Source organism: Zootoca vivipara, chromosome Z1, assembly GCF_965207765.1.
Source record: "Zootoca vivipara chromosome Z1, rZooViv2.hap1.1, whole genome shotgun sequence".
Classification (NCBI taxonomy): Eukaryota; Metazoa; Chordata; class Lepidosauria; order Squamata; family Lacertidae; genus Zootoca; species Zootoca vivipara.
Genome location: NC_142583.1, coordinates 10,283,927 through 10,306,485, shown reverse-complemented (window position 1 = coordinate 10,306,485; position 22,559 = coordinate 10,283,927). Strand labels below are relative to the sequence as shown.

The following is a 22,559-nucleotide window of genomic DNA, read 5'->3' as shown; positions in this document are numbered from 1 at the left end:
TTGGAAAATTTGTTCGTTCGCTATGTGTTTGGACACAACTTAAGATATTGTAACCAAATTTTGCATGATGGTTCCCGAGATCAAAGAGCAGGTTTTCAACTACATGTGGCTACAACAGGACACCATTCTGAATCAAGATGATGGGTTGAATGTTTCAAAATGTTGTTTGTGTTGATGTGTGTGTGTGTGTGTGTGTGTGTGTGTGTGTGTGTGTGTGTGTGTTTGGCTTCTTAGAATTCCCAAGCAACTGATTCAAGACTGCTGGTTGTACATAAACCAAATTAGAATAAAAAAAAAATTTACCTGACGTCTCCCATGAGTTTCATAATCTCATCTGACTTTTCTTCACTGAAATGTAGTATTTTAAAATATCAGTTACAAAACGAAACATGTTATGTCCTCATAACTAAAAACGAAAAGCTAGAAACAGAAAATGAGCCTCACCTGAATATTTTTGCAGTGGTACTGTAGCTATGTTTAAAAAAAAGGGGAAATGTCAGCACATTCAATATCTTCTTAGTAAGAAGCACACATTCATATAGGCCATAGAAGCACAACCATTACTCATGTCTTCGCAGAAGTGATTGTACCCTTACTCATAGCTGCCAAGTTCTCCCTTTTTTTAAGGGAAATTCCATTATGCTGAATAGGCTTCCTCGCGAGAAAAGGGAAAACTTGGCAGCTATGCCCTTACTTTGGAAGCAACCTTCATATAACTCAATGGTGTTTACTTCTGAGTAGACATTCTTAGCATTAGCATAAAGTAGAAGATGCCTGGCAACAAAGTCACATGCTCTCTTTATGGTATCAACAGAAACCATCACAATAACAACTTTCAGGATCAACTTCAGAAAATCAAATATATATTAAAAAATAAGCTTCATTAGGCCTGCAAAAACCTATGTAGTGGACCTGTAAAAGGGTAAAAGAATATTGGGAAAGAATCCATAATGAATTGAAAAAAAATGTTTTAAAGTACTTTTCCAAAAAACAAAAAACAAAACCCAGAGTCCTTTCTTTTGGGGATAATTCAGATGGAAATTCCCAGGTGTCAAAAAAGGCTATTTATATATGCCACTACTACGGCCTGTGGCCTGTGTTTCGTTAGCCCCCAAATGGAAAATGAGTGAGGTCCCAACCAAAGAATAGCAACTTAAACTGATGGAATAGGTGCAGCTTGCGGACCTAACTTTACAGAATAAGAGAACAAGAGGAATGTATGTTTAAAGAAGATTTGTAAAATGTTTATTGAATATATGGGGGGGGGGATTGTATACACTTGAAAACGTTGGCAACATTAAGATAAATTCAACAGGGTAAATAAATTTTGATGGATGTAATAATGGACTACTGAACGGTTTAGTTTGTGTAAAATATGAAGGGATTCATGATATGCAAAAGGAGCCACGGAAAGAGAAGAAGGGAAGCCATTGATATTTTAAGGTTGCTTAAATGAATATTTTTAATTGTTAAACAGAAAGGCCCCACCCCACCCCACAGACAGCATAGCTGGAAAGCTCAATACTTACTTCTTCGGCAATGCTGGTAGTTTTGGAAGAAGAAGATTGGACTCGTCCTCAGCATTATAAAAGGAAGTGAGGACACTGAAAAGTAAGATTAAAAAAAAAAGACTCTTTGGGTTATGCCAAAACTAAAATGACAAAAAAAAATGACAGGTTGGAAAATCAGATGGAAAGTAATGCCATATTCTAAAATGTCTGGCTTTTCTTCTAAAAATAGCTGTATTTAAATACTGTACAGTTCTTTCACAGGAGTTATCTAGTTACAGGTAGGTAGTCGTATTGGTCTGAAACAAAAAATTAAAAAATTCCTTCCAGTAGCACCTTAGAGACCAACTAAGTTTGTCATAGGTATGAACTTTCGTGTGCATGCACACTTCTTCAGATACACTGAAACAGAAGTCACCAGACCCTTATGTATACTGGTAGTCAGAGGGTGCGGAAGGGTATTGCTCAGAAGGGTGGTGGGAATGGGTGATTGGCTGATAGGAGTGGTAAACCTGTTGATGACTGTTGACGACTGCAATTGGTCTTGCAGGAAAAAGCAACAACATCAAACATACCATCTCAGGACTATTTAATTGCTCATCTTCTAACATGGTGTATGCCATCAAATGCCAACGGTGCCCTTCAGCTCTCTATAATGGACAAACAGGCCAAACCCTACGTATGTCAAAGGATAAATGGACATAAATCTGACATCAGGAATCACAAGACAGAGAAACCAGCAGGAGAACACTTCAGTCTCCCAGGACATTCCATACAAGAGCTCAAAGTAGCTGTCTTATTACAGAAAAATTTCAGAAACAGACTGGAAAGAGAAGTTTCTGAATTCCAACTCATTACCAAGCTTAAAACCATGGAGACACCTGATATGAACAGAGACATAGGATTCTTATCTCATTATACATGATCAAGCTTTCCTTAGCACCTCAGCCCTTGCTTTTTCCCACAAGACCAATCGCAGTCATTGACAGTCGTTAACAGTCATCAACAGGTTTACCACTCCTATCAGCCCATCACCCATTCCCATCCCCCCCCCCTCTGAATATACATAAGGGTCTGGTTACTTCTGTTTCAGTGTATCTGAAGAAGTGTGCATGCACACGAAAGCTCATACCAAAATAAAAACTTAGTTGGTCTCTAAGGTGCTACTGGAAGGAGTTATCTAGTTAAGTTAAATTTTAAAATGTGGAAGCTTCATCAGTTATGTAACAATAGGCAGTGTCTCTTGTTTTTGATTAGCTTTCACACGGCACAGATGTGCTTCTATGGTTTTTTAAACACAGTCCCTTCATTTCTAGGTATTGGATTTTGGTTTCCTTTAAGTACAGGACATATTACTGAACTTTCTTTTTTAGGCACTGTGAGGGGGAAAGAGTACAGAGAGCCCCCCCCATCCTGAGGAGCAGCTTCTCCACCAGCAGCGGCGCCAGCGGGGAGGGGAAAGAGTCCAGTGAGGAAGGAGGAAGGCGGAGACGGGGCTCTGGCAGCATAGGAGAGCCCCTGCTGCACATGGGAGAGGAAGAGAGAGAGGGGGAAGAGGGGGAGAAGGAAAACATGGAAAGGAGACCCTTTTTCCCTCCGGTTCTGGAATTACGCAGGAGGAAACGCGGGAGGAGATTTGGGGTGCCCAGACTCTTATGTTGGAAGAAGACGCGGAGCGCGCCATTCCAGGGTTCTGGGTCAGACTGAGAACATGTATCCTGTATAGCTCTAGCACTGTAAATAGCCTGCACTTAATAAAAGCATGAAAAGGCAAAGGTCTGGAGAGTCGTTACTCTAGAGTAGTCGCAACGGATCCCCTGTGACAGGCACAGATGGAGACTGATCTTCATTTAAAAATCCCAGTTGTTTATATTGAAAATCGTATGACAATTATATCAATACAATGGATAATGTCCAATTAATTCATACTCAAAATAGACCAACTGAAATCAATGGACTTAAAAGTTCATCGAGTTCTGCTCCAAATACAAGTTCATCAGATACCAACCAGTATTAAAAGTAACTTATATTAAAACCCAATAGTCGTACACATAATCATAATGCAGCAGAATACGGAGGAAGTCCAAACTTCCCAGAAAGCTAAAGAAAGCTCTCAATTTTTGTAAATTTGCAAATGTTTCCCCGTTTGGCAACTGAAAGCGATTTGCACCGGAGGTTGCCAGATGAATGGCCATCATTCTGTGCTTCGTTCCTACCTGCTTTCCTCTGTCACTTCCATCCAGTGCATGTAAGTGATGGGAGCATCCACTGAGAAAGAATGCAAGCTCTCTGGTTTCTCTACGTCACACAAGATAACTTGCTTAGTATCCGCAAGCGCAAAAGCCAAAACTACAGAAGGAACGGGGAAATGGTAAATACACAATGCACAAGAGACCACCTCTTCAGTACATGCCAGTGATGAAAAGCAATGGACATAACAAACCGTGGTTGAAGCAAACCATGGTTGAGAGCAAACCAAAACCATCACTTGCTGTTGGTAAAACGCCAAACTGAGCTGTATTGTCAAAGGATTGCCCTTTTCATTGTTAGCACTGTCAGCTTTTTGAGAGCAAACTAATGACACGTTCCTTCGATTTAAAATTTAAGCAACTATACTCCTTTTGTTGCACATTACTTTTGCCATCTGGCCTCCATGCAAGGGCCGTCACTTCCTTCCCGGTACTTTCGCTCGGTGGCAAACTCCACAATCGCTGAAAGTTTGCAAGGCGGTGAAGCAAAACCTAAAAAAAGGCATTGAGAAGAACGGTGGAAACATTCAGACTTCCTCTCTACAGAGAAAGCAGAGTACAAAAGGAGGCTGTGATTTTATGAAACATCTTAAGAAAATGCAGTTTAAAAAAGATAAGAAACCCAATTTGGACATAAGGTTTTTGCAATTAACTTTTCCCCAGAAACACACACAGAAAAGCTTATAGTCTCTAGAGGAAATTGTCCACTGCCCGGTCAAATGTGACCTGATGTATCCTAGCTGATAAGTACAGTCCAATAGCTTTTATTAGATTTTTTTTAAAAAAAATTGGGAGTGCATAGGATGAAGGGGGGGTAACAAAATCAACTAGGCTTTTCTTGCCCCCGTTTTTCAAAACATGAAGTAGTGTTAGCTACTTGTTTGAAAGACGAATGTAGAAATTAGCATGCCCTTCCCAATACTGTATTTGTTTCCAGAACTGTTTTGAAACAAAGCCTTACTATGATAACAAAATGCCAACTTTTAATCACAAACTTACTTTCTTCAACCAACTGAGATATCATATAAATTGTCTGGTGGGTTTTCTATGGATGTGCCCCCCCCCCAACATTTTTAAGCAGACTTAAATTTCAAAAAGGTGTGTGTGTGTGTGTATGTTCCTGTTCCAATCATGAGTTTTCCATTAATTTCCATGCATGAGTTTTTCATTAATTTCCTTCGACTAGCGTATAACTTATTAAATGCCAATAAAATCTTCAAATGAAAAAAAAATATTCACAACTCTGGAGATATTTTAATGTTTAGGGAAGCTTTTAATCTTTAAGAAATTAGTGTATTTTCATATTTCTGTTGGAAGCCACCCAGAGTGGCTGGGGAAACCCAGCCAGATTTGAGGGGTATAAATAATAAATTATTATTATTATTATTATGACATATTATTTTAAAAAATAATATGATTCTTGCTCCCATATGGTAGATGCCATGTTAGGGTATAAGAAAGCACCAAGATAATCACTTGGTAATTGCCATCTCACGTAATTGACAAATCTGGTTCCATCTTGTGTTACGTTATAAAGGATTCACAGAACTATTTTTTAAACTAACTCGTTTCAGACCAGACTCAAGACTTTTAAAGTTTACCACTGCTACATGCTACTCTCCATAGTGCCCTTTGACCACCTTACCTCTCCAACTTTGTTTGCAAGAGCGATCAAATCCCTCTTGGGAGACCAGGCCATAAAAATGACTTCTTGAGGAAGCTGCTTTTCCCCAACCTGCCGAAAAGCAGGCATAGTGGCAGTGATGACAGAAACAGGATAAATAATATGGATTGGATATGCAGTGGACCTGTAAGAGGGTAAAAGAGTATTGGGAAATAATTAATAATGAACTGAAAAAAATGTTTTAAAGCCCCTTTCCAAACAAAAAACAAAAAACCCAGAGTCCTTTCTGTTGGGGATAATTCAGATGGAAATTCCCAGGTGTCCAAAAAGGCTATTTATGCAGGCCACTACTGCCCCCCGTGTTTTGTTAGCCCAAAATGGAAAACGAGCTAGGTCCCAACGAAAGAATGGCAACTTAAGTTGACAGAATATACACAACTTGCGGACCTAACTTTACAGAATAAGAGAACAAGAAGAACATACGTTTAAAGATCAGGAAACCTCGATTGACTGTATGGGGGGAGGGAATTGTGTACATTTGAAAACGTTGAAAGCACTAAGATGAATCCAACAGTGTAGATAAGTTTTGATGAATGTAGCAATGGAATAGTGAATGGTTTCATTTATATAGAATGTGCAAGGGATTTATGTTGTGCAAAATGAACCATGGAAACATAGCTGTCAAGTTCTCCCTTTTTTTAAGGGAAATTCCCTTATGCTGAATAGGCTTCCTCGAGAGAAGAGGGAATACTTGACAGCTATGCATGGAAAGAGAAAAAGGGAAGTCAGAGAGAGAGAGAGAGAGACGTAAACTCTATACCTGATGGTGCTACTCCTCTGCTTTTTTTTCCTTGGAGGTTTGGGCCGCTCTCCTGCGCCTCTGTCGATCCGCTTTACCCAAAGTCAGCAGCTGCTCCCTGTGCCATCGCTAGGACGCACCCGGCGCCGGAGATCCCGTCCCTCGGAGATCCAGCCCTCCAAAACCCAAGCTCTCCGTTTCTCCCGCGCAACCTGCGCCGGCAGAATGGGCCCAGCCTCCGGAAGCAGCGTCGCTTCTCCTCCGGTGGGGAAGGAAAGGGGAGTGACTCCGGAGCGGGAGGCGGGCGTTGCGCGCTCTCCAACACCGCCCACCAGGCTGGGCGCGCGCTTCTGCTTTGCTGCGCCGCTTCGGAAAAAACGACAGCAGGCGGGGTGGAAGCTTTTTTCCCAGATCTTCATTCCCCCCCTCCCTTTATTATCATTATATATCATTGTTATTCTATTAGTATTACAGATCATAATGATCATTATGATGACTACTTTTATGCGTACCTCGCCTTTTCCCCCTGAGCACGGAGGGACTCTAGGCAGTTTACAGATAAAAAGAACAGCTGAAAAAACGCAATGAACGAACTGGAATTAAAACTATTTAAAACACAACAAAAACAGCAGGGCAACTGACGGACTCAGCTGATAAAATATGGCATAATGTTTTGTTAGGATTATTGTATTTTAATATTCTGTTGGAAGCCGCCCAGAGTGGCTGGGGAAACGCAGCCAGATGGGCGGGGTCCAAATAAATTATTATTATTATTATTATTATTATTATTATTATTATTATTATTATTATTAGGTGGGCGGGGTAAATAATAATAATAATAATATTAACTGCTAAAAACATAGGGTGGGAAACGATGACATAGGTAAAGGTAAAGGAACCCCTGACCATTAGGTCCAGTTGTGGATGTCTTTGGGGTTGCGGCGCTCATCTCGCTTTACTGGCCAAGGGAGCCGGCGTACAGCTTCCAGGTCATGTGGCCAGCATGACAAAGCCGCTTCTGGCGAACTAGAGCAGCACACGGAGACGCCATTTACCTTCCTGCCGGAGCAGTACCTATTTATCTACTTGCACTTTGACATGTTTTCGAACTGCTAGGTTGGCAGGAGCTGGGACCGAGCAACGGGAGCTCACCCTGTCGCGAGGATTCGAACCGCCAACCTTAGCAGTTAAACATTAATAGGATTGATATTCTATGTATATATCTAGAAACTATTGAAAACATCCAGTTTCCACAAAACCAGCACAGCACTAGCCAAGAAGCTCCTTTACCTGTGAGCAGAACAGCAAGGAGGGAACCAGCCGAAATTCTCTAGAAATAGATATTCAAAGCTGGGGGGGGTAAATATGGGAGAATCGTACGTTGAAAATGTTGTCTTATAAATTAGTTCATTATAAATTAGTTTGGAGACGGTATTTAACACCAGTCAAATTAAATCAAATAAACAAGGAATATTTGGTGTTATGTTGGAGGGGATGCCAGGAAACCGGGAATTAGGTTCACATATGGTGGGGGTGTAAATATGTACAATTTGGGGGGGGGCAAAGGCTGTTTAAGGAGATAACAACAATCACTGGGTTAAAGCTGACCAAAAGTCCAGAGGTAGCATTATTATCGATTTATGATGGGATAGAAGGTTCACAGGCTATGAAGGACTTGCTCACAAATTTATTGACAACTGCACGAATTATGATAGCTAGGAAGTGGAAGGGGCAAGCAGAATATAGAATGGAAGAATGGTATAAAGAGGTGTGGGATACAGCTATTAATGATAAATTAACATATGCCATTAAGGTAAGATGGGGAATATGCAGGAAGAATAATTTTGAGGAGATATGGAGGGTGTTTGTAGAATTTGTACTGTTAAAACGGAAAGGGTTCAAACTATCGCGAGAGGTGCTGAAATTTTGGGAGGTTGGGTAGTTACAACAGAATGGTCTCAGTGGTGGGGTGCACTTCTTTATTCTTATTTATTTGTGATTATTACTTTGTCAAAATAAAATATATATTTTAAAAAAACAAAACAAAACATAATTGCTTAAGCAAGGAATTGCATCGCCCCATTCAAGTATTCAGTATCTATGGATATGGAACTTGCAGCCTCCAATCAACCAGAGATAACGGAACACTTGAACTCTCTTAAAGGATTATTCATTTAAAATAGGAAGTTTTATAGTCAGGGTGGCTCCAGAACTAATTTCCCACGATTGTATGAACATGATAAGCTAGTCAGCTTTCAGTCTTGTTAACAAGATAGCAGCACTTTACAGGACTGGACAAATGCAACTCTGAAATGGTGTATTCACGCAGCATATTTACATGGATAAAGTCAAACAGTGACTAAGGAACCATTTAGGGTAGCTGTTGCATTTCCTTCATTTATTGCCCTCCATTTGCCTTTACCTCCAAGATCCATGCTGTTAGATGTGATTTAGGCGGGTTCCTTATGGATTTACCCTGTTTACCACTGCACCCTTCTTGCAGTGGCAAACACAGGTGGCGCTGTGGTCTAAACCACTGATCCTCTTGGGCTTGCCAATCAGAAGGTCGGTGTCCCAGCTCCTACCAACCTAGCAGTTCAAAAGCATGCCAGTACAAGTAGATAAACAGGTACCACTGCGGCAGGAAGGTAAATGGCGTTTCCGTGCACTTTGGTTTCCATCACGGTGTCCCGTTGCACAAGATGCAGTTTTAGTCATGTTGGCCACATGACCTGGAAAACTGTCTGTGGACAAACGCAGTGAGATGACCGCCACTACCCCACAGTTGTCTTTGACTGGACTTAACCATCCAGGGGTCCTTTACCTCTTGCAATTCTTGATGTGCATCCTACTGCCTTACAAGCTGCTTTGAAATATATATATATTTAGTAAGACATGAGCACAGTCATTGAAGTCTCCAGAAAGGTAAGAAAACAAAGACAAAGTTCATTTTTGCAAAAATATATTAAAAATTATAAAATCAGTTACATTGTTGTGCATTGTTGAAAGTGTACATACACAGTGTACTAAAAAGACTGTAATATTGATATATATATATATATATATTCACACATTTAGTGCATCAGCAAGAGTTGGTGTTTTGGTGACATTTGCAGAGTTGCAAAATATGGCCTCCGATTCGGTCAGCTATTCAGTATCCAGATTAATATTTGGAGAACACTGAATGAAGGACTCGTGCAAACACAGCCCATAATTTATACTGCAGTTCTCATCTTCTTTCCACCTGTCGTTTTCGTAGCATTCACATTCACGAACTTCTTCTTCTTCTTTTGCCTTGACTTTTTGCCACCTCTGCAAAGCAAGGGAAATGATCTTGAGTGCTGCATTTTCAAATCTATAAAACTGGAAATGTGAATTGCAATGAATAGCTGCCGGAGGGAAGATATTAAGAAGGGATGTTTAGAACCCCTCCCCTCAAAAAAATATATTCCGAACCTTTATGGATGTTGACATTGTAAGTACACAGTTGATCATCGTAGGATTAACTTACTGGTGTGTTCTCCTAACCACATGTAGATTAGGGCAGGTGGCGCGTTTATGGTCCGTTACTCCACAAATGAAGCACCCCGTCTCAGATCCAACCTCAGCACTCTTACAAGAGTGACTTGGCAGAACACAGCGACCACAAACGCTGCAATGAATCCAAGCTGTGAAGGGCAGGAAAAGTAACAATGAAAATGTGTAAGGTGTTAAATTCTGTGAGAATTCCAGCCACTGGGATCGTTTCCTGCAGCCCTTAAGGGGAATACCCTGTTCAGGTCTCTAGCCGGCCTAAGAAAAGTGGGCCACAAAATTCAAATGGAGCTATGTTCTTCCGCAACACAGAAGAAAACACTGAGCTGTAGAAGCATAGAATTGGAAGGGACCCCTAGGGTCATCTAGTCCAACCCCATCAAAGTCCCTGTTTAGAGCCTGGCATGTTGAGTATAGCTGCTTAACACTTTTAATAGTTTGAGATTGATCTTTTTTATTGCACATTTTATGGTAAACGTGATCATTTGCAATACTTACAGGGTTTTACACATTTTTTGCAAAGCGAACAATGTGTCCATCGTCTCCCATCCTGTTTGAAAAAAAATAAAAGTTGTATATAGATTAAAAACTAAAAAATTTAGCGCTCCAGTTTTTAATTCCCGCCTCCTTCTGCTTTAATACCAATGTCCCCTTTTCCTTGCACACATGGCATATCTTCCTTGACTAGAAGAGCAAAGTTATATTTACCCCCTCTATATTCCTCTTACAGGCCACATTGTTAGAAAGAAATGTGCTATGTCTAAATGGGCAAGTCTGTATCCTCTTGCAGTCACACAAAAATGCTATGCTGCAAGATACGTACTAAAGTTTAGGGCCAAGTTTTGCTAAAACTCTTTCTAAACACACTTACTTTTGATGTGCATGAATCACAGATTTCACAGTGCTGGTTGTCTGAGCTAACGTACCGCTGGCAGATGGAGCAAAACCTGGCAGACCCAGAAAAAACAATTAAAATTCTTAGTCTGCTGTAAGGATTATTCACGATACAGCACTACAAGTAAGTAAACAGATTTCTCAATAGGCCACGCAAGCACTTCGTAAACACTATTTTTTATAAAGTAAAATTCAAAAAGCTTTTAGCTCCACTCAGGTTAAACAAAATCTGTACCTGTATCCTTCTTCCACGGGAAGCACTATCAAACGTGGTGAAATGTCGGTAAATATACGAACTGGGGACTGTTTACGACCTGTCTTTCCGTGCTTATAAAGGGCATGATTATCATAGTCCACCTAGAAAATAAAAGACACAGAGGAGTTGAAACACACTGAAAAGCTTTTATCAGCTGAATTCCAAGTCAGGAAAAAGACCTTGTGTACATTTTTAATCTATTCTCTACCTACGCTTATAATATTTAGAAGACAAGAAAAGAGCAAGATTAGGGTGCCACTATTTTCATATTTCTGTCCCATCAGTAAGGTTAAGGTAAAGGGACCCCTGACCATTACGTCCAGTCGTGACCGACTCTCGGGTTGCGGCGCTCATCTCACGTTATTGGCCGAGGGAGCTAGCGTACAGCTTCCAGGTCATGTGGCCAGCATGACAAAGCCGCTTCTGGCGAACCAGAGCAGCACACGGAAACACCGTTTACCTTCCCGCTGTAGCGGTACCTATTTATCTACTTTCACTTTGACATGCTTTCGAACTGCTAGGTTGGCAGGAGCAGGGAACGAGCAACGGGAGCTCACCCCGTTGCGGGGTTTCGAACCGCCGACCTTCTGATCGGCAAACCCTAGGCTCTGCGGTAGCTCCACTGAAAAGCCTTTCTAGAATTATAACGTGTGTGACTTTGGAGAGAGTGAAATACGCTGCTATTATAGTGGTCGTGCTGTGTTCCAACCCACCGCAACCCAGCAGTGGGTTCTTAAAGACTCTACACTGTCTCCTGTTGCAGCACAAATAGCATCAGTCAGCACCGGAAATTCAAAGTGCTCTGACAATGGGTTTCATCTCATCCTAGCCAACACAAAATAAATTACCCGAGTCCATATCCACCATGAAATGACTAGCTTTAGAAAAAAGAATGTTTTTTTTTTCTTTTTACTTCACAATACCACTTCTCTTGGCCCATACCTGATAATCCAGCATACTGAAATTTGGAAAAAATTCAAGAATGCGTGACTCAAAGAAGTATGGAAATATCCAAAGTATGGGTAAGTTGTTGTCAGCAGGATCTAGGAAAGCAAAGGAAATAAAAAAAATGTACTTTTCATCACATAAAGGAACAGATCATAAAAATCTACAAGCACTGCCTGACAGCACATAAACCTGAAAAGTTTTGTAATGGCTGTTGTCCCTTGTTCTTCAGATAACGCTTTAATGGATGAGTCTGCCAATTAAAGTCTGCAGCCCACTGCAAATGGCACATATTTCCTGCATTGTTGCATTCTATTTGTCCAGCAAATATATATACCCTTTGGAATTAGAAAAGCTGCATTCATTTTTTTAAAAAAAACATCAAATTCATCAGAAATCAGAAATAGTTACCTGCACCTCCTGTTTGTCTCCGCATTGCAACCAGCTTTTTGAAACTAAATGCCAAAGCTTCAACCAAGCCTCCAAAGGGAGGATCAGCCACCATGATGACGTCTTTCCCATTGTCCTCCTGCAAGAACCTCCGACATATCTCATAAGCAGCCTGCAAGAGATCAGAGACAACTTCCATTTCAAACTAAGTGGTGATCTGTCAGTTATCCTATAGTCCAACTTCCAAGAGACTGCAAGCTACTCACAGGATTAAAATTTGGCAGTGATCTACCCCTTTTGGGGCGGGGGGTTCAGGTCAAGGTTGTTGAGGTTTTTTGGGAATAACATCCCTTTTGGGGGGGTTAAGGTCAACTTAATGTAAAAAGGCGCTCAGCGATTGATCGCTAAGGAGACAGTCAGCAAAATCTATCTTCTGTTCTAACAATCTAGAGGGCAGGGGGAGGGGCAAATGGAGGAGCCAGCGATCTACTGCGATCTACCAAAACCTCCCAGGGATCGACCAGTCAATCCCGGTCAACCTGTTGGACATTCCTGACCTATAGGAATCACTCAGTCTGCAGCTTTCCTGCAGAATTGTAATCTCAGAAGTAGTGAAAAACGTTTCTAAGGCATGAATTTAAAAGTATAATATCTCTATACAGTCTATTTACATGCAATTATGTGTAAGCATACATAATGGCTCTCTAGCATGTGGAATAATTTTACCTGTTTTACACCCACATTTTATTTAAGAGATATTCTTGTGCTGTATTTTTGTGCTGCAATTCTATACATGCTAACCTAGGAATAAGCCCCACTGAACTCAGCTGGCCTTCCTTCTGAGTAGCCGTGTACAGGGCTGCACCTTGGTGAGACAGGAGAAAAATGAAAAGAACAAGAAAATGTATGTTGCATTCACTATGCAAGTCTTTGAATCCCCAATGAGCAGGTCCCCACGCAAAAGACAGCCTCTTTCCATATGAACCTACCCGGACCCTGAGATCATCTTCCGAGGCCCTCCTTCGTGTGCCTCCTCCTCAAGAGGTCCGGAGGGTGGCAACACGAGAACGGGGCCTTCTCTGCAGTGGCTCCCTGTCTGTGGAATGCTCTCCCCAGGGAAGTTTGCCTGACGCCTTCATTATACACCTTTAGGCACCAGACAAAAACGTTCCTTTTTAAACAGGCCTTTGGCTGATCCGATTTACATCCTATGTTGTTTTAAAATGTGTTGGGGGGGGGGCTTTTCAGCTGTTGTTTTATTTTTATTAGTTATCTTGTCCGGCTCCCTCGGCCAATAATGCGAGATGAGCGCGCAACCCCAGAGTCAGTCACGACTGGACCTAATGGTCAGGGGTCCCTTGTGGTTTTATATCTTGATTTTATTCCGTGAACTGCCCTGAGAACCCTGTGTATAGAGCGGTATACAAATTAAATAAATAAATAAATAAATCTGCTTAGCTCCTAATGTTCATTCAAAAAAATGAGAGAAGTGCTAGGTTCCATGTGTAGTATTCATAAAAAAATTCCCAGTATTTGGCTAGGGCTAGGCCTTACCTCTCCAGCAAAGAAATGGTGGTTAAACATGTTGTAATGGCAGAAGTCCTCCTCTGTATAAAACTGAGAGTACCTGTAAATTAATTATTCCCATTATATTCAAAAAAAGAGAAAAGAAGTCTGCCAACATTGACTTGTTGCCCCAAGTCAGCACGTGAAAAGGCCTGTTTCCTGTCTTCTCTGCCCTTAAAGTTGCCACCTACACTTCCATCAGTTTCCTCCTCCTTAGTGCCTTGTCATAGAATCACAGAATTGTAGAATTGGAAAGGGCCCAGGAATCTCAACACATGGTTCCCCATCCAATTTGAAACCACATCAGATCCTGCTTAGCTTTGCAGATGTGCTAGTGGTTCTATTGCTGCATCATTAGGACTTTCTGCCCTTCTTTTCTCCCCTCCCCTGACCTCCAGGTACCTCTTCACTTCCTGCTCCTAGGGTCCATGTGACATTCTTAAAAGAGCTGACCATTTCCCCATATCTCAGATCAAGTCTACATCTACACAGCACAGGGGAATAATCATTTATGATTATTAGCCAACTGCTGCGCAAAGCAAAAGAATGCACATTATCAAAGTTGGTTGTTCGACAGGTTGCACAAGAAGAATCAGTTGTTTCACAACAAGCTTCTGCTAGCACAACTGTTGCATTTTATTCCTTTTTTGCACAGCCTTCAAACTCTGCCACCTGCTAGCACAAGAGCTCTTCTGCTGGCAAACAGAGAACATTGGCCATGACCCATTGGCTAGATAAAATAAGCTTTGTGGTGGTTTTGATCAGAGGGGGGAAATAACTCTTAATAAAAGCTTACCTGAAATCAATATCTAACAAAAGGCTCTTAATGCAGATCTTCTTTTCCTGCGATGTTTGGAATTTGATGAATTCATGCAGCCTGAAAAGATTAACATGAACCATTTAAATGTAAGATACGTGAATATCAAGACAATACACAATGATACAGAATGTTCTTTTTAAACAAACAAGGAAGCCACCTATTATTCTTTTTTCCAAAATAAAGCCATGAATCCCATGACTATATAAGTAACAGGGTCAAGCAATTGGATTGTTAAGCATATAAAGTTTTATAGACGTGAATGAACAAGTGTATTATAATGGAACCAAGAGGAGGAGTGGAGGGAAGTCAACCAAAAATTATGGTTTAATTTGGTTTTTTACCCATTTTTTTTGTCTTGTTATTTTTGGGAAATCAATAAAATTTTATTCAAAGAAAGAAAGAAAGACAAAGCCTTTTAGAACCCTAAGAGGTACCGATTTCCAAGTCCCACTGGGACCAAATATACTCACTGACTTACCTTGGGGTGCCAACGCAAAGGACCCTTTTAAAACCCAGTGTAGTGATAAGGTCCAGCAGGAACTGGCAGCTTCTCTCGGTAAACAGGTATTGTGCATTTGTCTTCTTATTCTCCAGAGGGATGAGGAGCTGGCTGGGCCTTTTCAGCTGGGTAACAGAGACGTCACTAAGGATGTGATGGCCCAGGTGTCTTCCCCACTCTGATGGCAACAACAGCAGCTGGCATTCTCTGCAAAACCTCCTTTCCGACAGTGGCAACGCTACATACTCCTTGTACCTTGTATTTGAACACAAATTAGAAATCTGTCACAGAGCTGTAACAGCATTTGATAGTTTTATTTATTTTATTATTTATTATTTATACCCCGCCCATCTGGCTGGGTTTCCCCCACCACTCTGGGCGGCTTCCAACAAATAACAAAATACATTAAGATATCACAGATTAAAAACTTCCCTAAACAAGGCTGCCTTTAGGTGTTTTCTAAATGTCAGGTACTGTAGTTGTTTATCTCCTTGACCTCCGATGGGAGGGCGTTCCACAGGGCGGGCGCCACTACCGAGAAGGCCCTCTGCCTGGTTCCCTGTAGCTTTGCTTCTCACAGTGAGGGAACCGCCAGAAGGCCCTCGGCGCTGGATCTCTGTGTCCGGGCTGAACAATGGGGGGGGTGGAGATGCTCCTTCCGGTATATAGGACCGAGGCTGTTTAGGGCAGGCATCCCCAAACTGCGGCCCTCCAGATGTTTTCGCCTACAACTCCCATGATCCCTAGCTAACAGGACCAGTGGTCAGGGATGACGGGAATTGTAGTCCAAAACATCTGGAGGGCCGAAGTCTGGGGATGCCTGGTTTAGGGCTTTAAAGGTCAGCACCAACACTTTGAATTGTGCTCGGAAACGTACTGGGAGCCAATGTAGGTCTCTTAGGACCGGTGTTATGTGGTCTCGGCGGCCACTCCCAGTCACCAGTCTAGCTGCCGCATTCTGGATTAACTGCAGTTTCCGGGTCACCTTCAAAGGTAGCCCCACGTAGAGCGCATTGCAGTAATCTAAGCGGGAGATAACTAGAGCATGCACCACTCTGGTGAGACAGTTTGCGGGCAGGTCCCTTGTTAGCCTCGTCTCCAACTCCTTACCCTAAGAGTGCCTCTCCACCCATCTAGATGAATTCTGCTTGTGCAATGGCATGTTATGGTCTAAGACAGGGGTCGGCAACTTAAGGCCCATGGGCCAAAAGCGGCCCACGGCGGTCGTTTAACCGGCGCACAAGCCGCCCCCGAACCGAGCCACCTGCTCGGCGAGTCCCCAGGGCTATGTGCTAAACCCGCACAGCACGGTGCGGGGACTTGCTTCCGCACTGCAGGAAATCACATCTGCGCATGCTCTGACATCAAAAATTGCATCTGCACAGACGCAGATGCTGGAAATTGTGTCTGCGCAGATTCAGACACCGGAAATAGCGATCCGGCCCATGGAAGGATCTCTGCTGGAGTGAACCGGCCCAGGTGAGGTAAACTTTGCCAACCCCTGAGATAAAATTATATGGAAATGATATATCGATGGTATCTAACACCGAGTAAGTTGGCAAAAATGTATAAATCTAAATCAAATAAGTGTTGGAAATGTAATGAGAAAGAAGGTTCTTTCTATCATATGTGGTGGTCTTGCAGTAAGGTCAAAGCTTACTGGGAAATGATATATAATGAAATGAAAAGGATGCTTAAAATAACCTTTGTAAAAAAAACAACCCAGAAGCTTTTATTTTGGGAATTATAGGGACAGAACTACATGAAATGTATAAAAACTTATTCATGTATGCTACTACAGCAGTAAGAATGTGACCCCCCCCCCAAAAAATGGAAAGAAGCAGAAGTCTCAGCAAAGGAAGAATGGATACAAAAACTTATGGAATACGCAGAAATGGCGAAACTTACCAGAAGAATAAAAAATCAAGAAAACATTTATAAATATATAAAAGAATGGAAACAGTTTATTGAATATTTACAGATAAATTATAAACAGATAAAAACATGGGCAGGATTATTGTAACAACCTGCAGCTTTGTAAGAGCATTTATTTAAAGAAGATGAATAAATGAGCAAATTAAGTAAATTTGGATATGTAGAAGATATTGAAAATAAATTTTAAGGAATCGCAGAAAGAGGGGGATGGAAGTCGAGTTTTGAAATGTCGGGATGAATGTAAATGTATGAAATATATAGTGAACTAGTGAAATGTATAAAACTAGTGAAATGTATAAACTTGAAAAGTACAAATAAATAAACAAACTGGGGGGGGAATCTACTCTTCAGAGCAAAGAGGGGGAAATTCATTTCTGCAAGCAGAAACCTCTTGCACTAGGCAGTACAGGAACACCAGATACCACCCATGGTTTTTTTAAATGAAAAAGTAATACCGATTCATTCAAATAAAAAAAACACAATTGTATAGGTACCTGTCTACATTGTCTCTGTGAGATAATAATGGTTGATGGCGTTGGTTGTACATTTCCCGTGCTGAAAGTCTAGCTTCTGATACCTGAGGAAAACGTGTATGAAATATACGTAGAAATCCAAACAATAGTTATCAAAAACAGAAACGGTTTTCAAGAATTCATTCCAGCTCAAGTTTCATTTTTTTTCTCAGAATTTATGGCCCACTAAGAAATTTTAAAAATCCAAATTTTGCTTCATGGTAGTCCTTAGTACTTAAGTATTTGCTTCATTTGGGAAGAAGAACTGTTGGGTTGTTTTTGGTTTTATTTTGATTATGTATTTTGTGGCTTTATATTCTGATTTTATCCTGTGAACTGCCCTAGGACCTGCGGGTATAGGGTGGTATACAAATTTAATAATAATAATAATAATGCAAAATGTGGATTTTTTGCTAAATGACTGAAACGTGAATTCAGATGTGCACATTCACTCTGGTTCTTTCTTCTAAAATCTTCAGCCAGTTTTCCCCTTTTCTCCCCTTCTTTTATGTCCATCTCTGCCAATGGCACACAGCTTTAAAAAACACACACACCGCTGAGAAGTGCTTTTTTCCCCTGGGGGTAAGCATGCCCCTGAATATATTGTGAATCTAAGTTTGGCCTCATTGAGGGGCAGTATTTCAATATGAGTAGGAAAATGAGAGTACCCCTAAACATTTTTTAAAGAAAAAAAAAGCACTGCCACTAAGTATTCTTTAGAGTACCTAGTTTTCAGATGGACACACTACTATAGTATGAATACCTGCACTTCTGCAAGATACTTAACTGTCCAGCTGTATTGGTGAGTTCTTTCCCTTCAGCTATTCTTAAGGGGATGAGAGCAGGAAGGCTTCTTGCTTTTCTTTCCCCACAAAATTCCAGCAATATGTAGATACCAAAAAGATACCAGCTATATTTCACACCTTAATACTTATGAGGAAGAACAAGTACAAACTTAGTTGGTCTCTAAGGTGCTACTGGACAATTTTTTTTAAAAAAAATTAAAATATATTTCTACTTCTGAGGAAGTCTCTTAAGAGTTGGATCCAGACTACGGATGCAATCCTAATCCCATTTAAAATCGAGCTGTTCTTAACGCTTTGAGAAGACCTGTTGAAATCAGTGAGATGAATCAGTCATGCCTACCTTAAATCACATTGATTTCAATCAGGGTGGATAAAAATCAATGATTTTCTTAAAATATTTTTTAAAAATGTATTTTTCTTGATTTAAATTGCATTTTTAAAATAAAATGCTTTTGGATTTGTTTTAAGTTTTTCATGTGTGCTAAAACTCAGTCTAAGTTTTTTTAAAAAAATTTTTTAACCACATCAGTTAACAAACAAGGATACATATGCTATAATGTTATTGTTTTAGTTAAATAAATTGTTTAAACTGTTATAAGCAAATGATTATTTTTTTCCTTCCAATAAAGTACAGCGCAAACGTTGTCCAACTATAAACAGTTAACTTATTAAACCTCACAATAATTTCATAATTATCTGTCTATGTATTTCTAATAGTATAACCAACTCAGTAATTTTTGATATAACAGTAAAAAAATTACTTTCTGAAAAAAAAGATTTAAATCAAGTCTTACTGACTAGTGATTTAAATTAATTTATTTTAAATCAAATCCCCCCCTGATTTCAATGGGTCTAAGTATGGTTGTACAGTATCTGGATCTAACCCTACAATTCCACTCCTTAGCAAGCCCTTTGCTCATCAGAACTCTACAAACTGAGAAACCAAACCACAGTTAAATACTGTGTGTGCTTAATCCTCTAACGGAAATCAATGCAATTTAAGGGTGTTCAAATTTGGTGTTTTGACAACGTTCTTGAGGATTAAACGTATCAACCATACTGTTAAAACCTTTATTCTTTTGGTATACCTTTTCATCTTCCCACTGAAAAAAGTTACAGTCTCTTCTTTCTCTGCAAGCAGAGCAAGCGTAAAATCTTCTTCCCTCTTCTTTCCCTCGGACAATCTTTGCAAACAGAAGGGTGGGGCCTAAGAGAGAAAAGCATTGAAAGATTTATATTCTGAAAACACTGGAATTTTTTTTTGGGGGGGGAATAATAGAATCTTGCAACAGATAATAGCAATAGTCAATGTATGAGACTGAGAATAAAAAATGCACTTAAGGTGACGGCCCAAATGAAGCAGGTACGGCTTGTTCCCACTTAAGTCATTGAAATATAGGCACTTAACTAAAAATAGTACATTATTCTTAAAATATTAAGTGCATCAAAGGAAGAATTTCAAGATCTCACTTGACCTGTCAGCAATCTTTGGGGGATACTGGCAAGGGAGAAAATATTTAGAAGAAACTGACTGAACTTGGGGGGAATTTAAGGCCTACACTAAAATACTGAGGAGGGTGGGAATAAAGGTTCCATATGTTGGTGTGCCAAAAATAAACTTGAACTGATCCTTGAAACAAGCCTGTCCTTGAAGCAAGTCTGCTTAGCACAACAAAAACAAACAGCACAACAAAAACAAACAGCCACACACCTAAACTATATTGATACAAGATGAGAAGGTGAAAGCACAGGCTTTGTAGGATCTGCATCACAATTCTGTGCTGTGCTTCCTCAGAAGTAAGCTCTGCTTGTGCCCCTTGCTCCCTAGTTGTGTGTTTAGGATTGTGACCCTGGAAGCGCTTCTGTATGGCTGAATCGCACCTAAATAATCTTTCAGAGGAATAAACAACAGAACCAAAAAAACAAAAGCAGCCACACACCTCAATTACATTGATACAAGTTGGGGTCCCAAATGAAAGGAAGCAGTGGAAGACTCTTTGGCAATGCAATCCTGTGCCAGAAGTAAGCCCCGCTTGCTCCACAGTTAAGCGTGTTTAGGATTGCGACCTTGGAAGCGTTTATGGCTGGACTGCACCTACCACGCTTTAAAAGATTATTCATATTGGAGTAAAACTACACCAGTGCGACATAGTGCTTGCAGTATTTCTCAAACTTGGGTTCTCCAGCTGTTTGCTGGACTACAACTCCCATCATCCCTGATCTCCTGCTAGACAGGGACGATGGGAATTGTATTCCAACAAAAGATGGAGACCCAAATTTTGAGAAACACTGACGAAGACCTGGGAAAGCACCCGAGTTCAAGCCCCCAGCTGGCCCTGAAGCTCCCTGGGGGTGAATCTTCAGCCTCTAGTCTAGCCTACCTCGCAGGGCTGTTGCGAGGAGGAAACGGGGAGGCGCAAAGCTGGAGGTGAAGCCGCCTTGAGCTCCTCGGGAGGAAAGGCGGGGTGCAAAGGCGACAATTATATGGATAGGCGAGATTTGGCGGGGAGGGGAAAGAAAAGGGTGCAGATGCAGAAAGCAGCCATCATTAGAGGAGGAGAAGGTGGGGAGAAAGGGCGGGGAGGCGACTCACCGTGAGGGCAGCGGGGAGCTGGGCTCGAGGGGTCCCGGTCAAGCACCACCGCCACCCCGGGGCGCTGCTCGTCTTCCATCGCGGCTTCCCCTCCTCTCCTCCCAAATTGCAGGCGGAGCGAAATGCAAATGGCCGACAAGCGGCTGATCCATCACTCCGCCCCCTTTTTTGTGTGTTTTTCTTTTTCTTTGCATGGCGCTGCCTTCCCCGATCCCCGCCCCACTCCTCGCCATTTCACACCCCCTACGCGCGCAACACGATCAACCCTGCGAGGGAGGTCAAGGCCCAGAGAGGCAGGGACTGACTGCAAGGCTCTTTGTTTGTTAAAGAGAGGAGGATTCGAACTGTAGCCTCCCCGAGCGTCCTGGTTATTCGGCGCCTTTTTTCAGCCCCCGAGCCGCACGCTGCCTCTCCGCCTCTCGGAGGAGGCAGCTCCCTCTGAAACGACAGGAACGAGAGTTAAGCTCTCTATTTTTCCTAGCTCTAGGGTTTATTCCTCTGTCTATTTTTTCCTATCTCTAGGGTTTATTCCTCTGCTTTTCCTAGCTCTGGGGTTTATTCCTCTATTTTTCCTAGCTCTAGGGTTTATTCCTCTATTTTTCCTAGCTCTAGGGTTTATTCCTCTATATTTTCATATCTCTAGGATCTATTCCTCTCTCTTTTTCCAATCTCTAGAATTTATTCCTCTACCTTTTTTTCTTATCTCTAGGATTTATTACTTTCTCTATTTTTCCTATCTCTAGGATTTATTCCTCTCTCTATTCCCTCCCCCACACTCCCCCAATCTCTGTCTTTGGCTTCCCAGCGAAACCAAGCGTGGCTGAGGATGCGGAGAAAAGATTGGTAGATCTCCAAACTAAGCAAGCAGGCTTTCTCAAACGAAGGGTATTCAGGTGTTTTTTCAGACCACAATTCCCACCACCCCTGACAATTGGCCCTGCTAGCTAGGGATGATGGGAGTTGTAGTCCCCAAAAACAAAAAACCAGCTAGAGAACCAGGTTTGGGAAACCCTGGTTTAGATTTGTGTGTGCATGCCCTACCGCTTAGTTTCCTGCCTGATTTTAAAAAATGTTTCCTTTTTCAACTCCCCCCCCCACCGCCCCCTTATCTTGTTGAACTGAAATATTTTCTATTCCTGCCTGATTTGAAGAGACTCTGTAGCAGAAAGTGGCCGGTGGGCTGCTTACACCCAACAGGAGCCAGAGGTAGTCAACGATTTTGTTGACCCGGGCTCCTCCATTTACACCGAGAGGTCCTCTTGTATTTAAAACATAGGCACTCAAACCAAGAGACAGTTGCTTTGGGGAAGAGTTGTCCAAACGAGGTTGCCAGCTCCTGCTGTCCCATCTTGCCCTAGTCTTGTCACTAAACAGGTGTGAACTAGTAGTACTTTCCTCCACGTAGGTGCAGCTTGATACCGTATTGAATGCTGAAAAGTGCTGCATCAGTGAGTAGCAACACAGTTGCCTCCTCACATTGTTGAAACTGGGTTGGCTCCAGACTTTTACTCTATGGAGTTACATGGGGCACCAGAGCAAAGTGGCAGGGAGGTGGGTTTTTTGTTTTGTTTTTTTGTCATTTCCTCCTTTTCCTGTAGACCCCTATTGCCTCCCCCATGTCCCCCCAGC

At 41.5% G+C, this 22,559-nt stretch overlaps 2 protein-coding genes across 5 annotated transcripts in view; both read right to left on the bottom strand.

The window, feature by feature from the left end:
- The window catches only part of ANAPC4 (anaphase promoting complex subunit 4), a 31,080-nt gene extending 24,637 nt beyond the window's left edge, over positions 1–6,443 (bottom strand). For 2 of the 4 annotated variants that reach the window (XM_060278939.2, XM_060278941.2), the window contains exons 1-7: positions 6,202–6,443; positions 5,403–5,565; positions 4,144–4,249; positions 3,725–3,857; positions 1,530–1,604; positions 445–471; positions 304–348 (exon numbers count right to left, since the gene is read on the bottom strand). In XM_060278939.2, coding sequence (XP_060134922.1) covers positions 304–348; positions 445–471; positions 1,530–1,604; positions 3,725–3,857; positions 4,144–4,249; positions 5,403–5,510 — 494 coding nt within the window. In that variant the 5' untranslated portion in view covers positions 5,511–5,565; positions 6,202–6,443. The remainder of the gene's footprint in view (positions 1–303; positions 349–444; positions 472–1,529; positions 1,605–3,724; positions 3,858–4,143; positions 4,250–5,402; positions 5,566–6,201) is intronic. The other 2 variants (XM_088658528.1, XM_088658536.1) reach the window with 2 other exon arrangements.
- A 2,682-nt stretch (positions 6,444–9,125) lies between these two features.
- On the bottom strand, positions 9,126–21,099 carry ZCCHC4 (zinc finger CCHC-type containing 4). Its single transcript, XM_088658512.1, has 13 exons — positions 20,931–21,099; positions 19,426–19,544; positions 17,514–17,596; positions 15,064–15,339; positions 14,562–14,642; positions 13,754–13,826; positions 12,221–12,371; positions 11,807–11,907; positions 10,844–10,965; positions 10,586–10,661; positions 10,213–10,264; positions 9,692–9,848; positions 9,126–9,492 (listed from the first exon to the last, which is right to left on the bottom strand). Exons 1-13 carry the CDS (start codon positions 21,007–21,009, stop codon positions 9,396–9,398), a joined length of 1,467 nt encoding a protein of 488 aa, XP_088514638.1. The 5' UTR covers positions 21,010–21,099; the 3' UTR covers positions 9,126–9,395.
- Between the last annotated feature and the right edge of the window lie 1,460 nt (positions 21,100–22,559).

Coding starts and splice junctions, on each gene's coding strand:
- ZCCHC4 (XM_088658512.1), bottom strand. CDS start 21,009: ATGGAAGACGAGCAGCGCCCCGGGGTGGCGGTGGTGCTTGACCGGGAC. Junction 12,372..13,753: donor ACCATTTCTTTGCTGGAGAG/GTAAGGCCTAGC, acceptor GATCTCTTGCAG/GCTGCTTATGAGATATGTCG. Junction 9,849..10,212: donor CAAAAAATGTGTAAAACCCT/GTAAGTATTGCA, acceptor TGCCCTTCACAG/CTTGGATTCATTGCAGCGTT.